We start from the raw sequence: 12,727 nt of genomic DNA, 5'->3' as shown, positions 1-12,727 counted from the left end.
CCCGCAATGTCTCAGGAAGAGAGGGTATTCAAAACCATTGATGGTGGTCCGTCCGTTGAGTTTGGCTGCCCTTTTGGTGCTATTCGAAAGGAGAAGGCTACGTGCCGGCACCTGGTTTCACCCTCTCCCTTCCTTTCATCCAACACAGACCCAACACTACAGTGTACAAGTCCATATCACAGTCATCCATACAATGGAGATACACAATTGACACTCCGTAATAGGTCAGAGCATCTACATCTACATCTACATCTACATTTATACTCCGCAAGCCACCCAACGGTGTGTGGCGGAGGGCACTTTACGTGCCACTGTCATTACCTCCCTTTCCTGTTCCAGTCGCGTATGGTTCGCGGGAAGAACGACTGTCTGAAAGCCTCCGTGCGCGCTCTAATCTCTCTAATTTTACATTCGTGATCTCCTCGGGAGGTATAAGTAGGGGGAAGCAATATATTCGATACCTCATCCAGAAACGCACCCTCTCGAAACCTGGCGAGCAAGCTACACCGCGATGCAGAGCGCCTCTCTTGCAGAGTCTGCCACTTGAGTTTATTAAACATCTCCGTAACGCTATCACGGTTACCAAATAACCCTGTGATGAAACGCGCCGCTCTTCTTTGGATCTTCTCTATCTCCTCCGTCGACCCGATCTGGTACGGATCCCACACTGATGAGCAATACTTAAGTCTAGGTCGAACGAGTGTTTTGTAAGCCACCTCCTTTGTTGATGGACTACATTTTCTAAGCACTCTCCCAATGAATTTCAACCTGGTACCCGCCTTACCAACAATTAATTTTATATGATCATTCCACTTCAAATCGTTCCGCACGCATACTCCCAGATATTTTACAGAAGTAACTGCTACCAGTGTTTGTTCCGCTATCATATAACCATACAATAAAGGATCCTTCTTTCTATGTATTCGCAATACATTACATTTGTCTATGTTAAGGGACAGTTGCCACTCCCTGCACCAAGTGCCTATCCGCTGCAGATCTTCCCGCATTTCGCTACAATTTTCTAATGCTGCAACTTCTCTGTATACTACAGCATCATCCGCGAAAAGCCGCATGGAACTTCCGACACTATCTACTAGGTCATTTATATATATTGTGAAAAGCAATGGTCCCATAACACTCCCCTGTGGTACGCCAGAGGTTACTTTAACGCCTGTAGACGTCTCTCCATTGATAACAACATGCTGTGTTCTGTTTGCTAAAAACTCTTCAATCCAGCCACACAGCTGGTCTGATATTCCGTAGGCTCTTACCTTGTTTATCAGGCGACAGTGCGGAACTGTATCGAACGCCTTCCGGAAGTCAAGAAAAATAGCATCTACCTGGGAGCCTGTATCTAATATTTTCTGGGTCTCATGAACAAATAACGCGAGTTGGGTCTCACACGATCGCTGTTTCCGGAATCCATGTTGATTCCTACATAGTAGATTCTGGGTTTCCAAAAACGACATGATACTCGAGCAAAAACATGTTCTAAAATTCTACAACAGATCGACGTCAGAGATATAGGTCTATAGTTTTGCGCATCTGCTCGACGACCCTTCTTGAAGACTGGGACTACCTGTGCTCTTTTCCAATCATTTGGAACACTCCGTTCCTCTAGAGACTTGCGGTACAACGGGAAACCACCTCCACTAAGGCCTTGCCATAAGCGGTGATGCAGTACATTCATTCCCTGAGTATGGTGCCAGTTTGACTGTTTTGATACAAAGCGTTGTGTCCGTGGTAATTATAATTATCACTGTACTTATTGATTCATCGTCATCACCACCACCAGCAGCAGCATCGTCATCAGCATCATCATCAATGGCTTATACTTCCTAACGCAAGACTGAAGTAGCATCATTCAGGCACTTTCTGTGGTGACTCAGGAATCCATTCGAGAGCCCACTGGGAGCCCTCTGGTGGAGCAGGTGGAAATCGCCCCGAAAAAGGGATTCATCTCGCTTATCTACATCCTCGTTTCATAGTTAGGTTGTTGAGCCAGGCGCCGTCGTGGAACTTCCTGCCATCATCGATTAATTTACCCCATCTGCTGCGGTCTCAGGCGAGCTCCTCCCATTTGTCTCAGTCAATACTGAATACGTTCATGTCGATTTGGTGCAGTGTTTAAACCGTGAAGCAGGTCTTTCAGGGGGTCTTTTGGCACGTGCTGCCTCATCGAGGATTGTGAATCGGGGAAGACGGGAGTGGTCCACACGATGGAAATCTCCCACTCACCGCAGGCGACGAGGATCTCTGTTGATCCACTGTGGACGTGGCGCAGCATCAAATATTTAACATGGAAAATCGCCAAACAGCCTTACAGTTTTAAAAGCTATTTTCTTTTACTTACACAACCAATTTCGGGAATTCAATATGTCATCTTCAGGCCCCATATGCACCTCATGTAGAGATAATCAAACCTTTCGATAGCAGCATACTGAGCGATCAGTATCTGTATGTCGTGAATTCGTATTTCAAGTGCTTCCCTCCAAGACTTGACAACAATGTTGTCGTGATTTTGTATTTCAAGCGCTTGAAATACAAATTCACGTCATCCAGAAACGATGGCTCCAACACGCCGATGTCGATACGTTTGAATGTCTATACATGAGGTGCATTTGGCGCCTGACGATAGTATATTGAATTGCCCAAACTAGTTTTGAAAACAAAATAAAATAACTTCTGATACAGTGCAGCTGTTTGGCGATTTTCCATGGTAAATTAAAGTTCCTTGAAAGTGGTGGTGATACTCGGTAGCTTCGCTGCATTCAGGGCCGTCTCATTTGTTACACGGCCCCTCCATGTTACCCTTAGATTGTGTCGTAAGCGCCACAGATGAAAGGTCTTGAGCTTCGGCTCTTGTTTGGCGTTTGGCATCCACGTCTCAGCAGCAGAGGACAGGGTGCTGTACACACATGCTTGATAGACGAGCATTTTTGTGGTCACTGTAAGGTGTTTGTTGCAGAGCTTCCCGAAAGTGTTCACCGCTTTGCCAATTTCCACGTTTATTTCGTCGTCCAGAAAAAGAACTTCTGACACTAGCGAGCTGAGGTAGTAGAATTTGTCAACTATTTTCAACAGAGAACCATGTAACCTTATGGTTGACATATCTGTGTATCCTTCGGTCGCAATCAAAGTATCCTCTACGTCTATGCAGCAGCAAATTTATGGGTAAGCCTTTGTAGGTTGTCTTGCTATGCAGATTAATACAGGGTGGGGCAAATAACCGTTGCCAGCACGATTCGGTACGATTGGACGTGAATGGAAGCATGTAACCATACTCCGTGACGGGCACACCACTTGTACGTCCGCCACGTGGTCCACATCGGTACAGAACGTAGAGCGGGCTGTGTCAGTGTGAGTGGAGCAGTGCAAAATGGACGATGGTACACACAGTGGAACACCGGGTGTTCGTTGTGGAGAGTAACGTTACAACAAAGTCTTGGAAACGGTGTGATCTGTTATAAGAACGTAGGCTTCTGTGGCCGGTGTCATAGTGACTAAAATTCTTCTGGGTATTATGCCGCAACATTGCTAAAAACTAACAACAATAATAAACTAAAACCGACTTTTCGGCCGAATTGCAACGGCCTTCCTCAGGGCACGACTGGTTTTGCAATGGGGATAGGTGCTTCTATTTATTACAGAATATCGATGTCTGACGTCACTGTTGTAAAACTATCCCCATGCAAAACTAGTCGTGCCCTGAGGAAGGCCGTTGCAATTCGGCTGAAACGTCGGTTTTAGTTTATTATTGTTGTTAGTTTTTAACAATGAAGCGGCATAATACCCAGAAGAATTTTAATCACGGTGTGATCTGTTGTTTGCCGGCCGCTGTGGCCGAGCGGTTCTACGCTCTTCTGTGCAGAAACGCGCGACTGCTACGGTCGCAGGTTCGAATCCTGCCTCGCGCCTGGATGTGTGTGATGTCCTTAGGTTAGTTAGGTGTAAGTAGTTCTAACTTCTAGGGGGCTGATGACCTCAGACGTTAAGTCCCATAGTGCTCAGAGCCATTTGAACAATTTTGAGCAGTTGTTTGCTGAGACGTTTAATGATGACAGAGTGCCAGAAAGAGTGCCGTGCAATGCTTAGTCCGAAAATTGTTTTGAACAAGTCAAAAAACATTCTGGAACATGCCTGCACGCCAGAAGATGTGGCTGCAGTTCACCAGAAAATGCTTCAGAAACAAAATCAACCCGACGCCTGTCGCAAGAGACCGACATATAACGTGGATCATGTGGACGTGTACTCCACCTGGACCTGCACATGCACCCCTACCGAGTAATTGTTGTTCATGCATTAAAAGCAGCAGGTGTTCCTCAACGCCTCCACTTTTGTGAGTGGCTGTTCACTGATGTAACCATGCACGACTTGGACATGGATCTGTTCTTTATGCCTGATGAAGCCTGGTTTCACCTGAGTCGCTATGACAAACTCACAGAATCACACGTTCTGGACAGCGGAGAATCTATATAACTTTCACGAAAGACCATTGCATGATCAGAAGGTTGAGGTTTGGCGTGCAGTGTCTGTACACCGCATTATTGGTCCTATCTTCTTTCGTCAGATGCGCGTTACATTGCCAACGTTTTCGAACCGTTTTTGGCAGCATTAACGAAGGATGAAAATACCTACAGTTAATTCCAACAGGGTGGAACAACTGCCTATACAGCCGGCCGAATCTGGAAACACATTTACACAACTTTCGCGCCTGACAGGGTTGTTAGCAGGGGTCAATCTAGTCGCGGCCCTAGCTGGCCACCCAGGTCACCTAATCTGTCAGTGTGCGATTACTTTACGTAAGGACCCCTCAAGACTAAGTTGTATCGCAACAACCTCCACAGTCTTCAAGAACTGCAGCAGAACGTTTCGGATGAGACTGCAGCAACTTCTGTAGTCCATCTTCGATTCGCTTACAGCAGCTTGCTGACCAGAGCCCATAAATGCCTTCAACATCTTGTGTAGTCAGGTTAGTACTGTATTTCATTTATTCTGCTGTGTTTATTTGCACCCTGAACTCTGTTTTCCGGGCTACTTTTATTTCCTCCATCCTGTATTTACGATATTGGATGTCTTGTATGTTGCTTCCTACACAATTGTATAAATTCATCACTTAACACCGGTGTTAAAAACACCGGCCACATATGTTAAGACGTCGATGGTGAAATCTAAATCGGCATAGGTGACTTGGCAAAGTAACGAGCAGATACGATACGCGACAGCCCTACAGGTGAGTTATGCGGAAGCTCATACTCTGAGTACATTGTAGGTGTGTTTCTCAGTAAGAAGCACGTGTCTGAGTCGAGAGGACGTGGACGGCGACTTGGCACGGTGAGTGGGCGGTTGCGGGGAGGGAACAAAGGAGCGGGGCGGCCGGACAGGCAGCGGCCGCACGTGGCTTTATTGGGATTACTGGCCGGTGGCGAGCGGTCAACGGTGCGAACCTGCGCGGCAGGCGGCGGCGGCGGCGGCGGCGGGCAGGAGGTTTTAATTTGCCTAATGGCGGGGCGGCCACTTGACAAATGGGCCCGCAGGGTCCTCCTCAACATCCACTGGGTGTTGCCATCTGGCCCCCACCCCGCGCCCGCCGCCGCTTTTATTGACTCCGGCCAGCCAGTGATGCATGCAAAGACGCGGGCGCCGGCTCTGCCCCTTCCTTCCCTTGTCTGAACCCTTAAAGGGGGAGCGCACGCAGTCCCGAGCACGCAGGTTCAGCCCACATCTCGTTGTGAACGCTACGTGCGACCTCCGCCTTCATCTTCAGACATTTCTGTGCTTGCCGCCGTGGTTTCTTCAGTGTCATCCAAAGCGCCTCGTGTGTTACAGCAGGCAGCTGACGTCAAATACACTGCTGGCCACCGTAAATGCAACACCAAGAAAGACAAGAGGTAGCACAACAAAATTTATTTTGTAGATAACATGTTGACCAAGTATCAAATGATTTCGTTTACAGACGTCTGTGACATGTGGTTCCTGCCAGAATCAGTAGCCAGAGTAGCCGCCATTGTTGGAGATCACCGCTTCCACACGTGTCGGCATTGAGTCAAAGAGACGTTGGATGTGTTCCTGGGGTACAGCAGCCCAAGCAGCTTCCACACGTTGCCAAAGATCATCTGGTGTGGCAGCTGTGGATGTAATCTGGGTCACTCGTTGAGCAACCATGGACCACATGTTTTCTATCGGCGAAAGATCCGGAGAGCGAGCCGGCCAGGGAAGCAATTCAATCTGGTTATTGACGAAGAACCTTTGGACAATGCGTGCCACGTGTGGTCGCGCATTATCCTGTTGAAATATAGCTGTGGCCGAGCCCTGAAGGTAAGGAAGGACAACTGGCTCCAGCACCTCGGATATGTAGCGCCGGCTATTTAAAGTACCGGCAATGCGTACTAGAGGCGTGCGAGAGTAATATCCAATATCGCCCCATACCATAATACCCGGTGCAATACCAGTGTGGCGGTGCATAATGAAGCTGTCCAGCATCCTCTCTCCACGGTGTCTCCACACTCGAATCCGATCATCGTGGTGCTGCAGACAGAAACGTGCCTCGTCAGTAAAGACTACGTCATTCCATTCTGCCGTCCACATCCCCGTCTGTCATCACACCATTGGCGACGGAGACGTCTGTGGTTCTGCGTCAATGGTAGACGAAGCAATGGACGTCTTGCGGACAGACCACTCTGCTGTAAACGGCGTCGAATGGTACGCGCAGACACTGGATGATGCGTTACAGACGCAATGTGCTGCGCTATGGTTCGGGATGTCACTGAGCGATCCGTCACTGCCATGCGCACAATTTGCCTATCAGCACGTGCAGTGGTGCACCGAGGTGAATGCGATCGACCACGTCGGTCCGTCGTGCCCTCCTGCATCCAACGGTCACATATCCGCATTACAGTTGTTCGGTTTTGTCCAACACGACTAGCGATTTCTCTGTATGATAATCCACAATCTCGGTAAGCCACTATCCTTCCTCTGTCGAACTCGGATACTTGATCAAAAGATGTTCGCTGTTGTCTACGAGGCATAACTGATCGTCTTGTGAAACAACCACAAGTTAAACACACGTGCCGAACGTACACTCGTCGAAATCGCCAAGCCTTAAATGGCGCTATGAGGTGGCGCCACAGGCGCGCGTGATGTGCGTCTGCGCTGAAATTCTAATCAGTTGCATATCTCATCGCTGCAAACTCATGGTGTATATTTCACTAGATTCGGATGCTTCCTTCAGGGTGTTGCATTTACGGTGGCCAGCAGTGTAAAAGCACTGGCCGGTGTTTGCGCGCAAGGAAAGTTGCCACGTCTGCTATCGTATTTTTTGTTACGCAGACTCGAATTTAAGCTTTAATTACAAGCAAACCAATAGCTTTATCTCAAAATGAGATACACCATTTCTCTAGTTTTATTCTGCGTTAGGATATAAACCGATGAGCCAAAACATTATGAGTACCTACTTAATACCTTAACCGCGCAGGGTAGCCGTGCGGTCTTAGGCGCCTTGCAACGATTCGCGCGGCACCCCCCTCCTCCCGCCTCCCCCCCCCCCCCCCGGGCGGAGGTTTGAGCCCTCCCTCGGGCATGGGTCTATGTGTTGTCGTTAGCGTAAGTTAGTTTTAGTGTAAGTAGTGTGTAACCCTAGGGACCGATGACCTCAGCAGTTTGAACTCCATGCATTCTCGTGTTAGCAGCTGAAACGAAACAGACAGAGCAGTTGGTACGTATTTAGTGGAGGTAAGATTGTAACCCCCATCCCCTGATGCCAGAAAGTCGCCAGGTTCTTTTAGCGAGCGGCAAAAATATATCTTTCGTAGGCAAGACTGTCCGGGTAGCTCACCAGCCTTCTTTCAGAAATTAGAAATGGTTGGCCAGGAAAAATTAGATCTGTCCATAAATGAGGGACTGTCCCATTTAGATAGATGCTTTCTGTCAAGACATACCGATGCTCAAATTGAGAACGACGCCTTCCTAGTCTAAAATCTTCTTTTTTCAGAGAGGAAAAATTTGGAGTCGCTGATTGGATCCTCTTAGGATATTCAAAGTGAGGTTTGCTCTCTCATTGTGGGAACCCCAGTTCTGTGGCTAGATTGGCTACCAGGCCAACAGAACAGTCAAGAGGAGAGATTCAGTGGGTACAGGATAGTTCGATTGGCTTTTGCAGTGTGGGGGCGGTTTCCGTTTTTTGCTAATTCGGCTCCTGTACTGAGGCTTGGTGGAAAGTAGTTGTGACTCCTTGCTGTTTTCGTCTTCTGGTCCTCCTCTGGTAGAGAACTTCAGGACTTGGTGAGACTTGTGGTCTGTATCTTGTGGTAGGCTATGAGCCAGTGGCAGTTTCCAACTGTACCAACAGTGGAACTGCATCTTAACTCGGACATATCCCGTGTCACGAAATTGAACTCATTCGTCCTGAGGCGGCCGTCTGACGTTTGACAATTGCAGCATGCAATCTCGTGTCTGTGAGTCGAACTTGTTTGGGCTCTGATAGGGAAGTTCCCGGCATTCTGATAATCAGTACGCCATACCGTGTAGCCTGCAAATTTTTGTGGACGCGTCAGAACATTACAACTGCCGTAGTGCACCGCTCCTCGCCCGCAGCATACCGTTTTCTGCTGCCGCCTGAATCAAGGGTAAAACACAGCTGCGCCGGCGTAGGGTTGTTAAATGATATTCACAGCTCCCTGTTGTCAGGTGAACCATAGTTTGTGGTATACTTGGTCATAGATGATTCCATTTGAATAGAGTTGGGTCTAGGCGCTGCAGTCTGGAGCCGAGCGACCGCTACGGTCGCAGGTTCGAATCCTGCCTCGGGCATGGATGTGTGTGCTGTCCTTAGGATAGTTAGGTTTAATTAGTTCTAAGTTCTAGGTGACTGATGACCTCAGAAGTTAAGTCGCATAGTGCTCAGAGCCATTTGAACCATTTTTTAGAGTTGGGTCTCACAGTGGATTCATGTAAACAAAATCAGATTGCGTTGTAAAAGCGATTACTGCAGGGGAGAATTTATATGGCTTCCACTCCAATATTCGCTCTGCGAATTAAATACCATTCCTTTTCTGATTCGTGTTTGTCATTCTTACGTATTGATTTATCAGCTAGTTGTAGTTGCAATAGTATTAATAAAACTTGTTATTATTTTGTAAACTTAAATACTCCACTCTTCTCATTCATACTCCCACAAATGTTAACTGTTTTTATTTCATTGTGATGGTACGTGGGTACACCAGCAATATAAGGTTCAATTAAATTAAATTAATTAATTTAATTATTAACTTGAGTTCTGAAAGTGACCACAGGCATAGGCAATAAAAGTGCCATGAGTAAATTCATTAATTCATATATAAAACATTAATCGTGTAGCTCACGATATGAAGGTATTGAGAAGATAATACTTTTCTTATGTAAAAATAATAACACTTAGCAACACTCAGGCATATATTTATGATTAAAGCAAGCGGCATGTTGCACCTGTACAAACTTGGATTGAGTGGAAAGCTATGTAAAGAAATAGTGTATAAGATAACTGTGTGGGCTATTCATGAAGAGGCCTATGAATATCTCGCAGTAGTTGAAAACACAAGTGGCAAATTTAAGAGTGATTGGCGGAATGATGATATTGCAGCAAAGTTGAAGGAGAACGAGGAAGCCTTTAACAAATGGCTAATGAGCAATAAGAATAATGATAGAAACGATTAATTAGTACAAAAAGTATGATTTTAGAATTTAAGCGTGAAGAAATTAATAACTGCATAGGAAGTTCAAAGTCCAAAGAAGCATGATAGATGGTAAACCAACTAACGAAAATTACAGAAGTACCAAACTTATTGCTGATAAGCCTAGATGGATGGAAGACATATTATGAAGAATTGTGTAAAGAAGACAGATCCGAGTTTCGTGATACATGCTGTTTTGCAAGCATCGAACATGACGCAGAAATCCAGCAGGTAACAACAGCGGAGATACAGGAGACAGTTAAACAGTTCAAAAAAGGAAAAACGTCTGAACGTCGAGCTATATACACGGAGCTGAAGCTGTGTTATTTGAACAGTTGCGAAGCTATTTAATCTCTGTCTTTGTGGACAGGAAATCCCTGTCGAATTTAAAGAAGGGTTTATCACAAACATATTCAAAATAAATAAGGATAACTACTTAGATTATCGAAGAGCACAGTTCTCAGTTCAACATCTAGTGTAAATGTCGACATGGTAATAGCCCTAAAACTAGAACTGAGAGAGAAACTGAGGAATCAGAACCGTCCGCTGTGGCCGAGCGGTTCTGGGCGCTTCAGAACGGAACCGCACTGCTGTTGCGGTCGCAGGTTCGAATCCTGCCTCGGGCATTGATGCATGTGATGTCCTTAGGTTAGTTAGGTTTAAGTAGTTCTAAGTCTAGGGGACTAATGACCTCAGATGATAAGTCCCATAGTGCTTAGAGCCATTTGAACGATTTTTGAGTAACCAGATGAACAGAGTGGTTTTCGAGCATGCAGGTCTTGTATCAATAATATCTGCGGAATTAAACAGTGAGTGACAAGAAAATGGCCCATCACTTGGAAACAGACATACTTTTCATATCCTTGTATAAGGTTCGGACAAGCGTACACCGTCTTTAAAATATTTTTGAACGAATCATTGAAAAACTGGAAAAGGGAGTGAAAAAACATGGGAATTAGAACAGCTAATGGATTCCTGTTCTCCCTAAATTTCACCTACGATGAGTATTAAATGTTAAGAAAGCTTAAGAATATCTGATTAACTTCTCTGATGAGAATATCAGCAGTGGGGTATGAAAATTAACTTTATAAAGAATGAATAAGTTGTTCAATTTTGGTAAACAATTTGGAATACAGTGATCAATAGATTACTATATTTTGACTAAAGTTCAGTCTTGATCACACAATTTATGTTTCAATGATATAGGTAACCGGTTTCGGTTATTTTTACATAACCGGTTACCGGTTTACAAACCGGTTACCTATATCACTGAAACATAAATGGTGTGATCAAGACTGAACTTTAGTCAAAATACAATACTTTGTTGTCGGTGGTGTAAGAAAGGATCTTTTTATGGCATATGGGTCTATAGCAAAGTGTAGCTGATCATATAAATATTCAGTGACAATCATTTTAGACAAAGGTGGAAGCAATCAGGAAATAAATCACAGAATAGGAAAGAGGAAGGTGGTAATTAAACAGTTAGACTCCATTATTTCGAATAGAAATACGTCAAAATATTTGAAAAGGAGGATACAGAAAACTACCGTTGGGAGCAATGTTCTGTATGGTGCTGAACTGTGGAAGATCTCAAAGGACAGTAAGAGAAATTAAAGGCAATGGAAATGAAATTTTGGAGACGAAGATGTGAAGCAACAAAAAGGGACAAAATAAAGAATGAAGTGCTACGAGAAGAGGCGGGAGTTCAAAGATATTGCAGACACAATTGAAAACAAACGGCTAACATGCTATTATCTACATCTACATCTACATCTATACTCCGCGAGCCACCTTACGGTGTGTGGCGGAGGGTACTTATTGTACCACTATCTGATCCCCCCTTCCCTGTTCCATTCACGAATTGTGCGTGGGAAGAACGACTGCTTGTAAGAACGATGGAGTGAGACGTGCGATGCAGGATAGCGCCGCGCAAGAAGAGGACTGCCAAGATACAGGGAGGTGGAAACTTGTATGCGGGAGACGCCGTTTGATATAGGAGACTCGCTGAAAGAAAAAGATTTGTTGCTCATGAGGAGCTGCTCGACAGTAGTACCTCATTATTTTTAACTCCCTCAATCACTGTGCTTACTCTACTGGTAGCACTTTGGAGAGCACGAATGATTCCTTCCGTTGATTTCATGCGATTTTTTGCAACCACCCTCCGCAATACCGGGCAATCCACGTCCGTCAGTGCACGAGGTCTTCCTGGCCTTGCGTTAGTTGTGTTTGCACCTTCGCGTTTACACTTCAAAATCACACCACCGCCGACGTGGACAGCATTAGAAGGGTTGAAATGTGTCTACTGGATCTGTTACTCAGGCGACGTCTATCGACCACGTTCGAAGTCACTGAGCTCTCCTGATCGATCCATTCTACTGGTACCGCTTCTCCACTGACAACGCTAATTGGCGGCCCACCTCTCGTGACATCTGGTGGACAATTCTTCACCACATATGGATGTCAGAATTCTTATGATCAGCCTCTGCATGTGGTGCAAGTTGCAACTGTGTCTTACATCATCCTTGGAATTAAGCGCCAAAGAATCTCGTATAGGCATATTTAAATGCAGAGATATGTAAACAGGCAGAATACGGCGTTGCTGTCGGGAACGCCTATGTAAGACAACAAGTGTCTGGCGCAGTTGTCAGATCGGTTCCTGCTGCTACAACGGCAGGTTATCACGATTTAAGTGAGTTTGAACATTGTTTTATAGTCGGCGAACGAGTGAAGGGATACTGCACTCCAAGGTAGCACTGAAGTGGGGATTTTCCCGTCGACCATTTCACGAGTGAACCGTGAATGTCAGAAATCTGGTAAAACATCAAATCTCCGACATCGCAAGATCCTGCAAGAGCGGGACCAACGACGACTGAAGAGAATAGTTCATCGTGACAGAAGTGCAACCCTTCCGCAAATTACTGCATATTTCAATGCTGGACCATAAACAAGTGTTAGCGCGCGTTCCATTCAACGAAACATCATCGGTACGTGCTTTCGGAGCCGAAGGTCCACTCGCGTAC

The 12,727-nt window shown here is 45.7% G+C and overlaps 1 protein-coding gene across 1 annotated transcript in view; it reads left to right on the top strand.

The window, feature by feature from the left end:
• The window catches only part of LOC126263281 (forkhead box protein G1-like), a 108,726-nt gene extending 103,053 nt beyond the window's left edge, over positions 1–5,673 (top strand). The window contains exon 2 of the mRNA XM_049960367.1: positions 5,273–5,673. Within this exon, the coding sequence (XP_049816324.1) occupies positions 5,273–5,673 (401 nt within the window). The remainder of the gene's footprint in view (positions 1–5,272) is intronic.
• Positions 5,674–12,727: the final 7,054 nt, after the last annotated feature.

The sequence above is a fragment of the Schistocerca nitens genome, chromosome 6, assembly GCF_023898315.1.
Source record: "Schistocerca nitens isolate TAMUIC-IGC-003100 chromosome 6, iqSchNite1.1, whole genome shotgun sequence".
Lineage (NCBI taxonomy): Eukaryota > Metazoa > Arthropoda > Insecta > Orthoptera > Acrididae > Schistocerca > Schistocerca nitens.
Note: the sequence above shows the minus strand (reverse complement) of the source record. Positions and strands in the feature narration are given on the sequence as shown.